Source organism: Pyrus communis, chromosome 7 (assembly GCF_963583255.1).
Source record: "Pyrus communis chromosome 7, drPyrComm1.1, whole genome shotgun sequence".
In the NCBI taxonomy this organism is placed as follows: Eukaryota; Viridiplantae; Streptophyta; class Magnoliopsida; order Rosales; family Rosaceae; genus Pyrus; species Pyrus communis.
In genome coordinates, this window is record NC_084809.1 from 10013680 (window position 1) to 10033031 (window position 19352).

A 19352-nucleotide genomic window follows, 5' to 3' on the forward strand; every position below is an offset into this window, starting at 1 on the left:
TTATTAAGTATTGGTTTCAAAAAGTGTTTTCAACCATTTTAAAAGTACTTCACGATATTATTTGGTTGGAGACAAACAATTTTTATCAACGCATGTAAATCTATTAAGAACACATTTCAACCAATTCCGTAAATATAAATTTGTATCAAATTATAAATAGTAATTAACCCCTACACTAAAGAATAGAAAATACTCAAATTAGCAAATCTCAAATATATATCTTTGATCATGAGATAAAATTTTCACCTCCCATCCGCAGTTTGAGTATCTATTTGTCAATAAATAATTTCTTTTTGACCAATGCGCCATAAGGGGTGAAATTGGAACTTTGTTACCCATTGTTCATTAGAATACTTGGGTTTAGTTATGAAAAAGTTGGGTTCAAAAAGGCACACTCAGTCACTCGCACACCTCCTTTCACTGTTTCACATACTCTGTTTTCTCTACCTTATCTCCTCCTCCTCCATCCATGACTACTCTAAGCACTCTCTTCCGCCTCCACACTCCGCCGTCAAACCCACCACTCTCCCACGCCTCTCCGCACCCCCTCCGCCTCTCCTGCTCCTTCAAACCCACAAAACCCCCCAAACCACCTTCTCTTTCCGCCTCAACACCGCCGCCGCCGCCCGCCAGAGACAGAGTCATAGACTTCGGAAAACACAAGGGCAAGATGCTGGGCACCCTCCCTTCCGCCTACCTCAAGTGGGTCTCCAAAAATCTCCGCGCTCGCGACTTCGAGGACTGGGCCAAGCTCGCCGACCAGGTCCTCGACGACGCCGTTTACCGGGACCGGATCGAGTGGGAGGTGGCGGAGAACATCCTGAACGGGAATCGGAGGAATTCTATCGCCGCCGGTGGAGTTTCGGAGCTGTTGGAGATCAGCGAGAGGTTCGGTTGGGATAATGAGGACAAAATTGGGTGGAGCAGGGTGAACTTTGAGCTTTTGGGGACGTCGAAAGGGGGGAGAATTCCGAGGAGGAGTGAGAAGGAGGGAGGAGAGAGAGGGGAGGAGAGGGAAGAGGAGAAGGAGGTAGTGGAGGATTTGGGGGAGGTCGGAGAGAGGCGGAGGGAGAGGAGAGTGAGGGTGAGGCAGAGAATGAGGAGGGAGGACAAGTTGGGGATTTTTGAAAAGAGTGGGGGTAGTGTTAGAAATGGAGTTGGATTAGGGAGGGAGAAAGAGAGTGACGGTGAGGATTGGATGGTGGAGAATTCGAAACGGTTTCCTGGACGTGAAGGTCTGTTGAAAATGGCATACAGCAGAAGAATGGGGAGATTTTTGTAAGAATTGTTATTATCACATTAAAAATTTCGTGCTTAAATATTTTAAGGAGTGCCAATAATAATCTTACTTTTTCTTCGTTTTCTTAAGTTGATTATAAGTGTATTTAGGATTTTGAGAATTTTGAGAGATTTGACTGGATTTATATTTTCATGCATTTTGATGAAATTAATTGAATTCTAGAGATTGGGTGTAAAATTTGGCTAATATTATTCTTACGATCTAAATATATCATAAATTTATACCATCTTACGTGACAATTGAGATGGACATCCACGTTAGTTAAAAAAATCCCATGTCAGCTAAGGTGAATGTTTATGATTTTATTCCATGCTTTTTATTAATAAAATAATTAAAAAATAATAATGAAACCTACTTGCTTCCGTTTCAAGCCTCAACGCTTGGGCCTCCTCCCTCTTCGCTCTCCAATTTCACCTTCCTTCACTGACGATTGATGGTGCTCAACCCCCTTCATCACTGCCAACTGGCCGAATATCCTGATGGTGCTCCCAGTGATTGTTTTACTCTGCCACCAAATCAAGTTTGCAATTTTAATGGTTTATGCCTTCTAGCCAAACGTTGGATTTCATAGGTTTTTAATTCCAGCAACATTGAACAAAAATCTGAAGAGGATTGGATACGATATTTTCCTTCCTGTTCGATGCTGAGGATTTTCCGAATGGAAGAAGATTTGGAAGACAACCTCTTTTCTTCTTTCTTCATGGACTTTTGGTTGGCACCAAAATCTTTTCCTAATCCTCTATAGGAATGAAAATTTCATTCCATGTTATATCCCGATGTAGTCGAAGGTTTTGGCTTGAATTTTCATTGGAATTATCATCTGTTGGACTCAAATCAGGTGGAGAGATGAAACGTATCTAACAGGGAAGTTGAACGGGTAGGGTTTAAGCAAAAATAAAATAAAAATAAAATAAACAGAAATTCCACCTAGGTTGACACCTAAGCTTCCACATCATGTGGTATACTAAATGCGGTGTAATAAGATGGTAAAAGTAGCATTATTGGTAAAATTTTGAGTCAAGATTTGTGGTTGCTTAAAATACATTACAAAATTTATTGAATTCTTTGAGCATTTTAGATTCCTCAATTTTTAAAAATTCTTTAAGATCAATTCTGAATTAGATATGTACGTAAACTATTTTTAAAATTCTAATTGAATGCATTGAGATATTTTATTTTTTTTAAATTTTGATACTCTTTCAAAATCATATTAAAATAATTAAAATTCTCAAAATCTTAATTGAGTAGATCCAAATATTATAGATTGGATTGTGTTTCTCATCATCCATAGGTTTTTCAATTTAGATTTTGATTTCATATTTAAAATTTATGTTGAAAAATAGTGAAATAGAATTTGTAAATTTTGGTCACATGATGATCATGGTATCAATGAAAGATATAAATGGAAAAATAAGTGCCGCCTCAGAATCTTGAGATTGATCTTCGTCATCCATGTTCGTTCTAAGACCAACATAATTGTTTACAACTGATTCTTGCATTTTCCAAATAGGAATTCAAAGATTTAACATGGCCGTTTAAGTGCATGTTCAAAGGAGATGTCAAATTTAAAACGTCAAAATGAAATTTGATAACCTATGCAACAATTTGAATAATTTTTTGTTCCAACATCATGTTAAATAATAATGTAATTCTAAATTTTTTTTTATCTTTTAGTGGGATCCAATTATTGAGATAACCAATCAAATACTTGTAATACACAATAACATTTATTATATATTGCATCACATTGATTAAAAAAAAATTATTAAATGAATTTGAGACCTGCTGTCATGTGACCACGTAATAAATTGAAAGCTTGGTTGGAAAGATTTTGCTACCATTTTTTACTATTTTATGTCTATGTGGCAATTTTGACATCTTCTTTGGAGATAGTCTAAGACTATCAATTACTATACATATCAATGATGTCATAGAACAATATAGTTCAATTTTCACCTAACCAAACCATCTCAGTTATAGTTAATAGTTTAAAACCACATTATTCTCCTTTGGAGATGCTCTAAGACCATCAATTATTATACATATCAATGATGTCATAGAACAATATAGTTCAATTTTTACCTAACCAAACCATCTTAGTTATAGTTAATAGTTTAAAACCACATTCTTCTCTTTTTAGTAATCATCTTCACTTGTAAGTTAGGTCAATTCTTGTTAAAAAACGAATTTGAACCACATTATTGCTAATCCATTGTGAGGTTTAGCTCATTTCTCCACCCCTGAATGTAGATAATATAGTATGTTAAAAACAAAAAAACCACATTCTTTTCTACAATCCCAAATTTACAAATAAAAGATGATATGTAAAGATAACTAAACTAAGAAGGGGATGATTTAGTTTGTGTAAAGTGATTTAAAGGCGACCAACACCCTGGACGAACCGAACCAATACACCTTGGTTCGGTTTGATTGTGAAAGCACTCGAAATTTTCGATAATCAAAACCAACCAAACTAACAATTTCGATTTGAATTTGGGCAGTTCAACCAGTTTGTTGTATGGTAGGTGAGTTCACTTGTATAACAATTATAGATGGTAGGTCACATCGTTTTCTCATCCGAGAATCTAACATATGGTTGGTAGAAGCCAACAAAAGGACTACATATGCCAATTGTGCAAAGCATTGTCGTCCACAAAGTCATCTTTCACAATATTTTTTTTTTAGCAAATTTATCAATAGTATTTACATGTATTCGGCATATAACGTTGTATTATTATTTCACTCAATGTATAAAGTATATTTATTTTAAGTTAATATATTTTAAAAAAAAGACACCTTAGTTTTGTCTTCCACTCATATTTATGTGAAAAAATAACATTACTTGATCGTGTTCGTGTTCGGTAAACAAAAATTCTCCAATTTTACATACACCAGCTACTCGGACCAAGTAACTCAAATTTATTACCCAAAAACGAATAATGATGGAAAAATATATAAAATACAAAATGTTATAATGCTTTAATTGAAAAAATAGATATTTTTAAATACAATTAGCATTTGCCTACACATTTTGTGTGTATGAACACATTTTTTTTTTAAAATGAGAAGGAGAGAGGGAGGGAGTTAGAGGTTTTTGTTTTTTTTTTTTTTTTTTTAATATTGAAGGTATTTTAACATCATCTGTAGATGAGGCTTCAGTTCTTTTAGTTGACAAAGAAGGTTCCATTAATTAATAGAGATTATATTATTTTTTATGGAAATTCAAGTGAAAATAACAAGAGAACTCTGACGTCACTCACCTAAAACAGCCATCTAAGGAGAGGAAAGCAGGAGCCTTGTCTTTCTTCTTCCACTATAACTTTCAGCAGAAAATTCGAGCAAATTTATAAAATAAAAAAGAAACCCTTTGAGCTGAAAAGCTCACTCCTCCCTCTCAGTCTCGCAGGTAATACAATTCCTTATCACTCCTTTCCTTTTCTTCTCGAATTATTTTGGACATATTTAATCTTTGTTTTACAGTCAGTTCATAATATTTTGCACCATGAAATCTCCATTCAGTTGTATAAAATTCTCAATCATTTGACTCTCTACGTGTTATTATTATGTTGATCAAACACTAATCTTTCATTTGTTTGTTGGATTAAGTAGCCAAATTAATTTGGGTTTTCATCTTTCAGCTGAAATTTTAATAAAATATTATGTGAAATCAACAGATTATTGTATTCTGAATTATTTCAGTTCTGCTTAATTGTGTAATTTGAAAGAGTAACAAGTATTTGGTGGCTTGGTTCTGTGATTTTCCATTTTCTAGTGGCTCAAGTGTTTCCTTTTTGTGTCTTATGTTTTGGCTTATTATCTGGTGTTCAGGTGAGTTTTAGCAGAATTGGATTGATTTTGATGAAGACAAATATAGGTTGCTTTGTATTTTTGTTTTAGTTTCTACAGGAGTTTCTGGGACAACGTTGTATATCGCGAGAACTAACAAAGTTAATCGTTCTGTTTATATCGTCTCATTAGAGTGTCTTGTTTCTTTAAGCTAGAACAAGTTGGGAAGAATTTGTTTTGGTATGTTGCGATTTGCAATGTTGAAGTTAGTCTGTGTCCTGGTTCCTTGCAAAGACTTAGACCCGAGGACCACTTTCTATCCATTATAATCTAGTCTTTTACTATAAACATTTTATGGTTGTTTCTTTGTTCAATGTAAAAGAGTAAAGTAATTGTTATCCTTGTTTTCTTTTCAAGCAAGGTAAACTATAAATGCTCGGTTTTAAAAAACCATAAGTTAACCTTCAAATAATGTGAATCCTTCGCCTTGTCTAATGTTCTATTCTGCCTGTCTTTGTTCCTTCCTTTCTGCTTGATTCAAGTGACTCCTTTTGTCATTACATTGTTCATTCATCTTCCTTCCATGAGTTTCTTTTTCCAATTCGCCCGTTTTGGATGATGGATTGGTTCTTTCAATAGCTTCGGGACAGTCGTTGAGTCTTTGAATTTTTATGACATAACTACGTATCTGCCTCTTGTATAGCCTTCAGGCTGATTTAAGGGTTTATTCTTCTTTTGGAATGTGCCTTTGAAAAACGTTGTATTTTTTCGTAAACTTAAATATGGCCTTGTTCTAAATGAAAATTAGTTCATTTTGTTGGTTTGCTTATTGAAGTAATGTGTTATGTTTTTGGTCCTTCCAGTGCAGAACCCTAATGACAGATAACAATCAAAATGACAGTTTAATGTCAGTTGGTAGTTCGTTCGGAAAGCTTCCTGATCATTTGCTAATAGAAATTTTCATCCGAGTTTCTGTCTCAGAGTGGGCACAAATCTCCTGTGTTAAAAAACAATGGGCCAATTTGTTTCGCGGAGAATTCTTGTGGCAAGCTGCTATTGCTATGACATTTCCTTTGGCTAGCCAAGCTAAAAGGTGGCCGGGACCTATCCCTCGAGGATTGAACAAGAGGTATAATAGCATTTCTACTTCCAGTTTTTGTCCAATCTTGGTTCTTTCTTTCTATCCTTAACTTTTCAATCCCACTTTTTTTTCTCTCCTTTTGTAATTCCTTTCGTCGGAGTTTTTATATTTTGTTGTTTGAAAAAAAAAAAAGCACTATAATCACTGAAGATATAATCATTTCCTTAAGGACAAATTCCTTTTCTTGTTTTAACTTCCCGCTTGAAAATAAACCAAACGACAACCTTTGGCCTAGCTTGATTTGTTGGCATCTTATTTAAAGATCATGTTATGACTTGTGTCTGGATGTTTGTGGATTCATATCTTAAACCGGTGGCTCTTACTGTCCCCTAGGTGCTGATTTGATGCGTGTGCTTTTCGTCAAATATCCATGCATTATATTCTGCTAAGGCACTGGCAATTTTCGCAGGAGATTTGAAGCTTTATATGTCAGTAAACATATCTTTGCTCTAGATGGTGAGATTGATGAGATCGTGGGCCATAGTTATTTGTTTCTAAAAGAGCAGCTTGAGCGTTCAACCATGCCACCCTCTTCCAGTATACTGCACGGAACCCTCATAGGTGCGTTTCAAATTTCACTTCTCTTTCGTGCTTTCTCTAGTCTGCCTTTATAAACTAGGAACTGAAAATTATTCTGTGAAATGAATATTTATGATTTGAGTACCGATCCTCGATCTCGAATTTGATGAACAAAAGTTAATATAAGCTAGTTAATCTTTCTTTTGCGGCTAACTTGTTGACATGTTCAAAACATTTACTTTACATAACACGTAAGTGTAGAAGTTTACAGCCTCAAATTGTATGCCATTTAATGGAACGCATCTTGAACCTTTTATCGTTTACTGTCACGTGACATGGATAGTACATATTGCATACCAAATCCAATGGGGAATTTCATTGCTGACGCTTAGTTAAATTAATACCAGGCTGTAAATCTCATATGACCTCCTGACCTGGGATTACTGTGTGTTTTAGCAGATCAGTTTATTGCTTGTGGGAAATCGAGAGACATGGCTCATGATCTTGCTTCCCAGATCTGGCTGGCTGTTCTTGACAATTTAGAGGAAAACGAGCAAACTTTTCAATTACTGAAACGTCTTGCGCAAGAAGCCGATGTAAGCTTATAAAGTTATACTAATTGTTATGCTTGCTATAAGTAATGTCGAAATGCAGAGCATACAAACATGAATAAGCATATATTGTTGCTGCAACATGTTTATTTACTTTGACGCCGTGGTGCTAATAGATTCCGAATGAGCAGGTTTTTCTTCTGTACCCGTACTCAAGATCAATCACAGTCCAATGGAGGGTGTTTGAAAAACTCTTCACAGATTTTCGCGACTGCTTCAATCATGTAGATTACTATGATGTGTTGGCTTGTGCGAAGAACAAGTTTCAGCCAATACCATCGACTTGGTTAGGTTACTGATCAACCTCAAATGTACCTATTTCAGCTTAATCACGAGTACATTTGTATATATGGAAGTCACTATTGCCTGTGCCTTGCGGGCTATCTCATCTTGAAGAAAACCGCCGTGGCTATACCATGCTTGATAGGACTAGAAAGAAACTGATTATATTTGTACTGTTAATAGGTGCATGATTCAATGTGAAAAAGAATGCCCATGCAACTTTTTTCTTTTCATTGTGAAAATGCCCATATTACTAAGGATAATACTTGCATATCCCACTAGTGCATGTCCTGAATAATGATGGTTTACCTTGTCCACCTTAATTTTGTGCTCGGGGTGCAAGGGGGAACACTTTGAGCTTGGCTTCGAGTGTCGGGTTTTCTACCCCCTTGTACTTCCTGTATGTTTTTTTGGTTGTTTGCCTGTTGTTTGGCTTTTGTTGTACTCTTTGGCATCTCTTGCCCTGGTTAATACATTTCCAGTATCCAAAAAAATAACAAAATACTTGCATATCTCAGCTCTTGCGAACAACGTGTTTTTACCGTAAAGATTTTATAATTAGAATTATTCAGTTTGTTAATCTTCATTTAAAGATCAATCCTACAAAACAATTATTCAAATCAAAGATCCAAAATTTTGAGTGTATTACTATTCTTTTCCCATTTTCCAATTAAATGTATAAGATATCATCTCTATCGAATTTCAACAATTACTACTAATAATTATCTTTTGGGTTTTTATCACAAATGGTCCATGAGGTTGATCAAACTTATTATTCTGATTCCTCACTTTTAGAATCAATTAATGTCGTCCCTGACATTTACTACCCCACATCAATTTGGTCATTCCGTTAAGATTTTGTTAACTATTGTGGTAGTTTGTATGTGGTAACTACAAATCCAATAAAATGGTGACACGTGGATTTACACAAAATAAAGGTTTTTTTTTTAATCACAAATGGTCCCTAACATTGATCAAACTCCTCATTTTGGTCCTTGAGTTTCAAAAATCGATAAATTTGGTCCCTCACTTTCACTACGCACATCAATTTAGTCCTTCTGTTAAAATTTCATCAATATTTTTTTGTTTGTGTGCTGATGTGGTCCTAGTAATCCAATATGGCTCCACGTGGATTAACTATAATATATATATATATATATATATATATATATTTTTTTTTTTTTAAGAGTGAATCAATGAACGAGTATTCCGCGCTGACATTTTTCTCGCATCCCACAACCCCAATTGAAAAAAAAAAATCAATCTAAATTCGATAAAATCGAATCCAAATTCAATTTAAATTTGATAGGATTATAACCAACTAGAGAGAATAAGGAGTGAGTTTAGGAAGCCGAGTATTTTAGTGGTGTGTCATAGTGTCTTCCTTTTCTTTTTGAGCATACCCTGATTAAAACGACGACTTTTGTTTTATCTTTTAGTTTTGGTTTTTAGTTTCTTATTTTACTTTTAGTTTTAAATCATAAGAAAATAGTTTATTGTAGTTAATCCACGTGGCGCCATATGATTGGAAAGATTAAATTGATGTGTGGTATTGAAAGTCATGGACCAAATTTATTGATTTTTGAAACTCAAGGACCAAAATGAGGAGTTGGATCAATGTCAGGGACCATGTGCGATAAAAACCCTTATTTTGTGTAATCCATGTGTCACCATTTCATTAGATTTGTAGGTCCCACATACAAAATAACAGAATAGTTGACAGAATTTTAACGGAATGACCAAATTGATGTTTGGTAATGAATGTTAGAGATGACATTGATTGATTTTGAAAGTGAGGGATCAAAATGATGGGTTTGATCAATCATAGACACCATTTGTGATAAAAACCCTTAATTTTTTAGGTTCCATTTTTTGCTGAGAGGAAAGTAAAGTCACCGTGTGGTCCCTTTTTTTATGCTTATATAATTGTTAGTGCTCGACAATCCGTTGTAGTCTAGTTGGTCAGGATACTCGGCTCTCACCCGAGAGACCCGGGTTCAAGTCCCGGCAACGGAACCATTTTTTATGTTCTTATATTTTTAAAGATATTATGGGTTGGTCCATGTCGATATCATGGGTTGGGCCCATGTATTTTAGACCCACAGAATGATGAAATAGTAATACCCCTTGCCTTTTTTTTTTAACTTCAAAATAGTAACTCTCCGATATTTATCTACTTGTCATGTTCTAATTTATTTTGTAGTTGTAATTTTTCTTGGTTCTCAAAAGTTTTGAGTTTTCTGAAGTGTCATGTTTATCAAGGACTTACAAGTAAACAGTTCTCAAAATTTAAGTAGTTATTATTAACACTCTAAATTACATTGCTACCATGTATAATGGTCTGAGTTAAAGCTTAAAAACTTACCCTAGAGGATTTTAAGTCATAATTCAGAAATTTTTCCATAGTGATGGCGTAAAATTTAAGTCATTGATTATGAAAGAATGATTTTAACATAATTTTTTGAGTCTTTTAAAAATAAAATTTATGTAGATTATTCTAACTTATTTTATGAACATTTTAACTTAAAAATATTTAAATTTCGATACATAATGAAAAATCACACCCTAGATAGATATTTTATCCTTTTTTAGGTTAAATTTGAGTTAAATGAAAATTTTAATCGTTTTAGCCTTTAGATTTAAATTTGTGTCGTTGGATTTTTTTTACGATTAGATTTAATTTCATTTAATAGCAACCGTTGGATTATAAGTAAAAATAAATATAAACAAAGTTTGAGTATTACCGTTGGATCAACCCACAATCATATTTTTTGAACTGTTGATCAACCAATGGCTCTATTTTAGAGTGGCCGACATACTTGTCCACATGGGTGCCGCCATTCTTTCATTTGGCGTGTGGAACGCATCTCACGTTTTAGTTCGAGTAAATTAAAGTCTGGCTTTATTCTTGGGTGTAATCTGACCCATAAATTTTCCCTCCTGGGTTATTAAACCCAGTGATTTCAAATGGCTTGGGTAGGTCAAAGCTTAAATTTTAGTGAATTTTAACGAAAAGTTTCTGATACTGTTCATTTTAACGAAAAACCACATTTTTACACTAAAAAATCAATCCTGGTACTATTCACTTTACCATTTATTTTGTCTTTATCGTTAAAACTCAAAGTTTTCAAGTCCTTTTCATTAGTTTTCCTTAAATTTTAAGATTTAATCCAACCATTGGACAAGGTTTAAGTGCATTTTCTCGTCATATTTCCACATATGCAGAATGTAGAATAATTTTTTTTAAAGTGTTAATAGCAACTCTCTAAATCTACTGTTTGCTTGATTTTTAATTGAATAAAATTTCCATTAACCTGTGTAGAATGTCACATGAATTTGCAACCATAGCATATACATGAATTTATAATAAGAAAACCCTAAATAATAACATAAATATAATCACCTGATTTTGCAATATGAGTGATTTGAGACGGTGCATAGACCTCGAACGTTTTAATTGATCGATGTAGAAATCACACAGATAATTATCTCTCATATTGTCCTTGTATTGTCAAGCTTGAATTACCAACCGAATACTCATCTTAGCATATGATCGGTTATATATTATATATAAATATAAATATGAGAGCGTTGTAGAAAAGATTTCTAATTCAAACAAAAACTTTATTTCGTCGCCTCAATTGGAGGAGTCCATTTTCTCTTTACCTTTTGTTTATTGGGAGCTACGAAAAGCTGATTCTTCTCCAAACTATGGTTATGGAAGTGGAATCTAGTTCCTCATTGGATTCTTTTTGCGAGAATTTCGAAGATTCAAGAATTATATCCGTTTATTGTATATCTTGGGTCTGAAACAATTTTAAGTATTTTTATTTAAAAATAAATACAAATAATATCTGACAAAAACTAACAGCATGATGTACGATGAACAGACACGATTTATGGATCCTCAAGATTCTCACCAAAAGGATACGGAGAGGATCCTGTTGGGTGGAAGTGGAGAGAGAATCCTTGCTGGATCCTCTTTGTGAGGATCCTTCAATCACATTTATTTATTGTACATCGTGCAGTCAATTTTCGTCAGATACTGTTTATATTCAATTTTAAATAAAAAAAATTTATAATGATTTATAACCTCACGATTGTTCTTTACTATTGCTAGTTAGAACATGTTAAGGATGCAATGTAGTTATCTAGTTAGAACATGTTAAGGATGCAATGTGGTTTTTTAGTTCTTCCTCCAATATCTTAATGAAAGTTTTGTGCATATGATATATGTTGCCATATCTTTGTTGATCCATTGTCAATTAAATTGTCAATTTGAATTATTTGTTCCTAAACAACCACATATTTCATAAGACGAGTCAATCATATGGATGTAGCCCATTACTCATAAAATTCTAATTCACCATGCTCTTAGTATGGAACTGTGATGAACGTAACCTTCTTTTCCGCAAAACTAATCAATGTTAATGGCACGAAAATCACTCTTCTTAGCATGGAACTGGAATGAACGTAACCTTCTCTTATGCAAAACCAATCAATGTCAATAGCACGAAAATCACTCTCTTGTTACTAATCCATTACGTGTGAAGCTTGTGTTAGATAGGTAATTTATATTCTGATTGCAAAAGAAAATCTCTCTAATAAATAGAAAAACACATGTTTCAAAATTTTTAATTTCTTTGCCTTTTCCTTTTCATTAATGCCACATGTTTAGGCTTTCAAACAGAATTTGTTGCCATGGTGATTATTATAGAAGAATAATTGTTGAAGAAGTCATGGATCAATGACAATATTGACTATCAAACTCGAAAAGAAAACATTATTATTCTTTAACTATTGCTAGTTAGAACATGTTAATGATGCAATGTGGTTTTTAATTCTTCCTCCAATATCTTAGTGAATTTTAGTACGCATGCTATTTGCGGTCATATCTTTGCTGATCCATTTTCAATTAAATTGTCAATTGGAGTTATTTCTTTCTTAAACAAGCACATATTTCATGAGATGAGTTGATCGCATGTATGTAGCCCATTACTCATAAAATTCTAATTCACCATGCTATTGGCATGAAATTAGAATGAACATGACCTTTTCTTCCACAAACCCAATCAATCTCAATGGAACGAAAAACACTGATACAAATTCATCACGTGTGAAGCTTGTGTTATATATGTAACTCACATTTTTAACACGTAACAAACATTAGTTTAGTAAATAACACTATTGAAGCTGATTGCAAAAGCTTCAAAAGAAAATCTCTCCAGTAAATACATAAGAACACATGTTTCAAATTTTTAGCTTGCCTTTTCCTTTTATTGACTGGGAGTTGACTAATTCACCGACAATCAAATTACCATACGCTTTCATTTCATGTCAAATTCACCACAATTTTTTTTTCTCATGCCAAATGGGGCATGAAATGAAGCACATTTTTGTAAAGCTAACGAGGGTAAATATGTAATTTCAAGACCACCATGCACAAATTAAACCCACTTTTGCGCGGCTTTTATAGCAGAGAGCTTGCGTGTTTTATGACAAAATTATTATTCTCTGTACGGGAGGCTGACAGAAGTGTCTAGCAATACTGGTGTCCACCGTCCTGCGTACCCTCGTGTATTTCGAGCTCTTCCCACTTCCCGCAAAAATCCAAAACCCAACACTTTGATAAACACGGAAGCTCTCCCATTAAATTAAAAATTAAATCATCCCAAATCATTTTATCAAACAAAATCAAAGCAAAAGTCAGTTCATTTAATGAAACTTTTTTAAAAGGGAAAACATGGTAATGCATCAATTTATTGCTCACGGTTAAAGCACTTGGCATTGTTCCCAAACAGTGCTCTCACTCGCTCCTCTCTCTGCACATTTTTTGCTTTTCTGGGTTGCAGGGTTTTTAGCTGGATGCCCTTTCTCCTTCTCCACATTTGGAGATTTGGGGTTTTTGAGGGGCTTCGGTTGGAAAGAGATGCACCTGGATCTTCTGGGATTTTGATGGGTGATGATCTAGCTTTTGGGTACTAAAGGTTTAAACTTTTCAGTATTTTGGGCTTTATAGGAGTTGGAATTTTGTGGTACTTTTTATGCACTTTGTTCTTCTGGGATTTGCTTTTTACTGTAGTGCAGCTCAAACATATGGGCTTTGAGTAGTGCAGTGGAGAAAATGGACAAATCTTGTTGAACTTTTTTTGGATGATTTGGGGTCCCTTTTTTGGTGGGTTTTGCGTAATGTGCTTCCAGGAACTGCAAAATGTTGGAGAAATCTGCTGATCTTTGAGCAAGTTTTGTGGGTTCTGATCTATCTGGCTTTTTGGGGAGTCTATTTTAGCAAAGGTGATTACTTGATCTGTATTTTCTTGCAAATGAAACTTGGATTGTTAGATCTTCTGCTTAGATCTAGGGTTTCTTGCTCATTGTATTCTGGCTCAGAAGGGTTTTGAGAAGTAAGAGTTCAAAAATATCTGCACTTTTTCTGCTGGTAGATCTCACTGTGCCTTCAGTGTATAAAGACCTTGGAACAAAAAGAGTTATTAGTTGGCAAAGTTTCTTCCTTTGTTGGTGTTATTTTCGAGTTTCGAATTGCTGAAGAGAGATTTATAAGTTGGCGGGGTAGAAGAAAACCCAATTTGTTAAGGAAGTTGTGATTTATGGATTTCTTCAAAGTTAAGAAGTTTAGGAAAGCACACAAACCAGACCCGGAAAATGTGTCAGAGGACAATCCTGTGCCACAGCCGGAGGAACCCAGCAAGGAGAATAGTGGTGATGATTTTGGTAAGTCGGCCAATGCTGATTCTGTGGCAGAAGCTGAGGACGATGATGATGATTTCATAACGGAGGAGGTCAAGCGGAGGTTAAAAGAATTGAGAAGGAATAGCTTCATGGTGTTGATTCCGGAAGAAGAGTCATTTCCCGAAGATGAAGAAGAAGAAGAAGAGCAGGCCGGTGAAACAAGCTCTAACGAGTGGAGGGATGTAGAAGCAGAAGGCCGACAATGGTGGTGTGGCTTTGGTGCTGTATATGACAAGTACTGGGAGAGGATGTTGTTCTTCGAACGGATGAGTGCGCAGCATCTTAATGGAACTGGTAAGCGCTGAAATTTGTTCAAATTTGTTACCCTTTCAAATTAAAGCATACTTTTAGCTTTAGGGCTTTACTTCTTTTTGACTGGCTGTTTGAACTTGAAATGTTTCATCTTTATATGGATCTACCTACATGAAATACATATGAAGTTTTCCACTTCATTGGTAAAATAGAAAAAGAAAGAAACATTCTATGTGCCCAACAAGCCATATGGGAGGTTAGAATAAGTAAAGATACGAGGAGATTTATGCAGTGTTGAAATAGATGTGAATCTGATTTGAGCTTGGTCTCTTTCAAATAATTGGCAGAGAGCTGAATTTTCAGACAAACGTGGATAGCTCAAATTTATAGAAACTTGATTCAGTTAAGCTCTAGGTATACGAGCAGTTTGAAAGTACATAAGCTGATGTTTCTGAAGCTGGTTGGTCTGCAAATGAAACAATACATTTGTCTATATGTTGTTTCTTGAGCTCCAGGGGTTAGGTTACTGCAGAGCGATAGTCTCTGTAGATTTTTTTTGGTTTTTCTTTTCAGTACAAACAGATTATTTAAATCGTCAATGCAAATAAATGTTGTCTTACAGGCATCCAAACCCCTACGACCCCATCACCGCGATCAGCATCTAAGAAGCTTACGTCCCCTTTTCGCTGTCTTTCTTTGAAGAAGATTGAAGAGCCTGATGATGAAACTGAGCACCTTCAACAGCCAGAAAATGATCCGTTCCAGGATATTGAGACATCATATGTAGGTCAACTTTGCTTGTCTTGGGAGGCACTGCACTGTCAGTACACTCAACTAAACCAGCTAATCGCTTGCCAACCTGAAAATCCCAACAGTTACAACCACAGTGCTCAACAGTTTCAACAGTTCCAGGTTTTACTACAAAGGTATATCGAAAATGAACCTTTTGAGGAGGGCCACAGGGCTGAAATTTATGCTCGCACACAAAGGCTTCTTCCTAATTTACTGCGGGTGCCTAATATACAAGGTAAGCTTCTTGTCAGTCCAAAAAGTTTAGGATCAAGAATTTGATGTCTACTATAGTTGTAAGTTCAGTTACGAGCAATGAAATTAGAAGCCTTGTTTCATGTATTACCATATTCATATGTACTAATTCCCCAGCTTTCTAATATTAATAAGACCTGTTGGTAAATTTCGTTGTTTATGATGTTAATAGCTTTGGTGTCATGAATTTGTTCAGGTCCAATTCAAAAAGGAAAGGAGGAAGAATTAGATTCGGTGGTGCATGCTCCTGACCTCATCAAGATTATTGAAACCTCAATCCTCACTTTCCAGCTTTTCCTGAAGATGGATAAGAAAAAACCAAGCTCTGTTCTTAACTTGTTTGGGAATCAAAACCAGGCTGCCACCCCACTTCAGCAGATTCAATCTTCTCTCGAGAAGGTAGTTTTTCTAGCATATCTTTTCTTTCGTCTTTCCACCGTAGCATCTTTATGCAAGTTATAACAAAGTCTTATAATAAAAGTGGTCTTGTTGATTACATTGGTGTTAATTTCAAATTTTATTACTTTTTACCTGCTGAAGAGTGGAGCCTTATTCTTACTTGTGTGAGTTTCTTCATAATTTCTTTTTCTGGGGATTTTGTGTGCATGTGTGCTTATAACATGCATAAAACATTTGATGGAGTACTAGACTCGAATAATAGAATTCTTTCTCTAATTTTCTGTATCCCATAACTGTTGTGGTTTGGGTACTGATAGATCTTCTAAACAAATGACTTCCAGTGTGTTTCGGATTCAAAATTTCTGTAGATATTTTCTAGTTTGTTCGGAACGCCTAGATAGACTAGCTAACGTGTTTAAGTTATGCTTCATTTGATAAATTTGAATAATCTGTCTTAATAATGATGTCAAGCTGGTGTTCTGAAACTCAATATTATGCTGTTGTCGAGAATGCAATGTGAACTATTAGAAGGTGCAAGCATTTTCCGTTAGGGTCGAAGCGTAAAGGTCATGTTTTATATGTGTGCTACCCTTGGATTACTATAACTATTATTTCTTTTCAAATGATCATATTATGTCGTGAAACTTGTCTGTTTGTGCTTCAGAAATGGATGAAGTTAAAGGAACTGCAAAAAAAGAGGAAAGGTTGGAAGAAGAAATCGTGGCCGCAGTTGCAAGAAGATGTTCAGCTTTTGTTTAGCCTCATTGACGCCAAGGTTTTGTCGAGAACCCTCCGAATGGTGAGAATAAGCAAAGAGCAGCTGTTTTGGTGCGAGGAGAAGATGAAAAAACTCGATTTGGTAGATGGAAAGTTGTGGAGAGACCCGTCTCCTACCCTTTTCCCTTGTCCATAGCCCTTCGGAATGAACTAATTAAGCATGTGTATTCCTTGGATGGTTAGCAGCAGACTAAGCCCTCTGTGTCTGGCTTCTCATTCAGTTTCTCTTTTGTATGGTGCAAGGAGTTTTATCCTCTGGAGACTAAGAACACCGACTTCATGTACGATCTACTATCGATGTATGAAAGTTAAGAGGAACTTTCCTTTTGCCATTGAGACTGTCGAGGAGCCTCGGTTGGTTTTACCATATGAAGAAAAAAGTTGTTCAAACTATTTTCAGCAACTGTAGTCTGTTATCATTTGGTCACTAAATTAGTGTCTTACCTTGCATTTCTTTCATTAGGCCTGTGAGTGTGAGCAGTCATGGTTTGTACTAACAAAAACCAGATTTCTATAAACTACATAGTTATTGGGGCTAAAAGCACATTTCACACCGTCAAAGTGTTTCGAGCGAGTTTCAAAATGGGCCACGAGGTTTCAATTTTCTAATATTTCATCTGTACGTTTTGACTCATAAGAAGGGTATCCGCCGTTAAGAGTCTTAAGACTTTTGGGTGCATTGCCAAAGCCATTGGTCCACAAGATGTCCTCGCAACTCTACTGAACAATCTCAAAGTGCAAGAGCGTGTCCGCACCTCGGTGTCAACTGCGATAGTAGCTGAAATCTGATCTCCTTTTGCAGTTCTTCCAGCACTGATGAACGAGGATGGCGTTCCAGAGCTTAATGCTGTGGCTGCTCGGGCTTATGAATGGATCTGCTGTTTATGTAAGAAGCACGTTTGGTATTTTTCGCCTTTTGGTTGCTGAAGTTTATCTGCATCAGTATAAAGACTATATCATTTGGTTGCAGGATTCTGCATTGTTTTCAATTTTTTTCTGGGATTCTAGCATGTCATTTGTTTGTTACTAAACTAGTGTTGCTTGAAAATTGTGTGCTACTTGAATTTAGGCCAGTGAGCATCTGCCGATCGTCGTTTGTACTAATAAGAACCAAATGTCCCTTACGGAAAAATAATTATTCATGAAGTGCATCGAAATCTTTTGAGATAAAATCATAAGCCTTGATTGGTCCTACTCTTTTATCTTGAGCGAAGTTAAAGGACATGAGCCCTAAAAATTAGATCATCTATAACTTGAACTTGAAGCTTTGTTGTTAAAGCCAATACACATGTTGTCAGAGGGCTCATCATTAGAAATTTGGAAAATGAAAGCTGTCACACCAGCCACTCTAATATCCGATAGGAAATGCTAAGGAGACTCTATCAAAGTGGACTCTTCATGGACTCTCCGTCACTTCATGTTTTTTTATTTTTTATTTTTTATATATTTTTTTTTATACAATTCTCTTATTAACATTATAAAACATTATGCCAAAAATGTGAGGTAGTAAAAAGTCTACTCCTTAGCATTTCTCATATCCTAGTAATGGGGTCAGGGGCTTACAATTTTGTTTATGTATCCAAGGTCTCGAGTTTGATTTTTTCTCTTACAATGTGTTGGTAGAGAAAAAAAATATTTTTTTTTAAATATTTTTTATTTTATTTTTTGTAACAAACGATATTATATACATTAAAGGAAGGAGGTGAGTTTAGTCTCATAATGTGGTTCAAATTCACCTTTGATGAGAATCAAACCTAAGACATCTCACTTACAAGTGAAGAGGAATACTACTAGAGAAAAAAAAAATCTTGTTATTGAAAAAAAAAACCACTTAAAATTAATAAACTAAACTCTACATTGCTTTAGCAGAAGCCAATATTCTCATGTGACCAATTCACTGCGTGTCAATGATCGGATACAGGAGACTTTCCAGTTTCCGGATGACCTGAAAATTCGCTACTAATTGAACCGTAACATAACTAGAACTGAATCTCACTATTTGCAAATTCTCATAAGTTGCTGCCTTCCATAGTTCCATGTATTTGCTAAGGGGTATGGGTGTAATTTCGTAAAGAGCATTAGCTGTTGACTAAGATCCACGAATGGTACCATAATTACCATTAGACCATCTCAAACTTATGAGATAAAACTTAAAATATAAATTTTAAAATCTCTCAAACCATCTCCAACCATTGGTTTGACAAAACTAAAAAATAAAAAAATAAAAAAATAAAAAATCTCCAACCATTGGGCTAAAATAAACCTTGGGGAGAAAATATATGTTTGTGCTAGATTCCTCCTAGAAATTAAGCCTAGATTAAATTATTTTAGACCCATCAAACTGTCATATTTCAGACATTTGTTTTGTTTTTTTACTTTAATTTAACGACTGTGATCAAATGAGATCAAATCTAACAGAATACCTATATATTTGTATGATTTTTAATTACTTATCAAAATTTAAATATTTTTAGATTAAAATGTTCATAAA

The 19352-nt window shown here is 35.0% G+C and overlaps 3 protein-coding genes and 1 non-coding gene across 5 annotated transcripts; all 4 read left to right on the top strand.

Moving 5' to 3' along the window:
• The first annotated feature begins 374 nt into the window (after nt 1–374).
• LOC137741009 (uncharacterized) lies at nt 375–1417 on the top strand. The gene has a single exon (XM_068480818.1). It carries the CDS (start codon nt 470–472, stop codon nt 1280–1282), a length of 813 nt encoding a protein of 270 aa, XP_068336919.1. The 5' UTR covers nt 375–469; the 3' UTR covers nt 1283–1417.
• Nucleotides 1418–4576: 3159 nt separating this feature from the next.
• Nucleotides 4577–7913, top strand: LOC137740293 (uncharacterized). 2 transcript variants are annotated; one of them, XM_068480153.1, is made up of 5 exons: nt 4577–4706; nt 5950–6215; nt 6637–6788; nt 7203–7342; nt 7489–7913. In XM_068480153.1, the coding sequence occupies exons 2-5, from the start codon at nt 5962–5964 to the stop codon at nt 7654–7656; spliced, it is 714 nt and encodes a 237-aa protein (XP_068336254.1). In that variant the 5' UTR covers nt 4577–4706; nt 5950–5961; the 3' UTR covers nt 7657–7913. The 2 variants fall into 2 exon arrangements, with proteins under 2 accessions (XP_068336254.1, XP_068336255.1); XM_068480154.1 differs by having other exon boundaries at nt 7206–7342.
• Nucleotides 7914–9582: 1669 nt separating this feature from the next.
• On the top strand, nt 9583–9655 carry TRNAE-CUC (transfer RNA glutamic acid (anticodon CUC)). Its single transcript has one exon. It is a non-coding gene; the product is annotated as a tRNA-Glu (tRNA).
• Nucleotides 9656–13187: 3532 nt separating this feature from the next.
• Nucleotides 13188–17402, top strand: LOC137740325 (uncharacterized). The gene is made up of 5 exons (XM_068480184.1): nt 13188–13933; nt 14083–14683; nt 15264–15668; nt 15882–16084; nt 16749–17402. The coding sequence occupies exons 2-5, from the start codon at nt 14248–14250 to the stop codon at nt 16995–16997; spliced, it is 1293 nt and encodes a 430-aa protein (XP_068336285.1). The 5' UTR covers nt 13188–13933; nt 14083–14247; the 3' UTR covers nt 16998–17402.
• Nucleotides 17403–19352: the final 1950 nt, after the last annotated feature.

What these genes read in the sequence shown, in the direction of transcription:
- LOC137740325 (XM_068480184.1), top strand. Translation starts at nt 14,248, where the DNA reads ATGGATTTCTTCAAAGTTAAGAAGTTTAGGAAAGCACACAAACCAGAC. An exon ending in GCGGGTGCCTAATATACAAG is followed by an intron (nt 15,669 to 15,881) that starts GTAAGCTTCTTG and finishes GAATTTGTTCAG; the next exon opens with GTCCAATTCAAAAAGGAAAG. An exon ending in TTCAATCTTCTCTCGAGAAG is followed by an intron (nt 16,085 to 16,748) that starts GTAGTTTTTCTA and finishes TTTGTGCTTCAG; the next exon opens with AAATGGATGAAGTTAAAGGA.
- LOC137741009 (XM_068480818.1), top strand. Translation starts at nt 470, where the DNA reads ATGACTACTCTAAGCACTCTCTTCCGCCTCCACACTCCGCCGTCAAAC.
- LOC137740293 (XM_068480153.1), top strand. Translation starts at nt 5,962, where the DNA reads ATGACAGATAACAATCAAAATGACAGTTTAATGTCAGTTGGTAGTTCG. An exon ending in CCTCGAGGATTGAACAAGAG is followed by an intron (nt 6,216 to 6,636) that starts GTATAATAGCAT and finishes CAATTTTCGCAG; the next exon opens with GAGATTTGAAGCTTTATATG. An exon ending in ACTGCACGGAACCCTCATAG is followed by an intron (nt 6,789 to 7,202) that starts GTGCGTTTCAAA and finishes TGTGTGTTTTAG; the next exon opens with CAGATCAGTTTATTGCTTGT.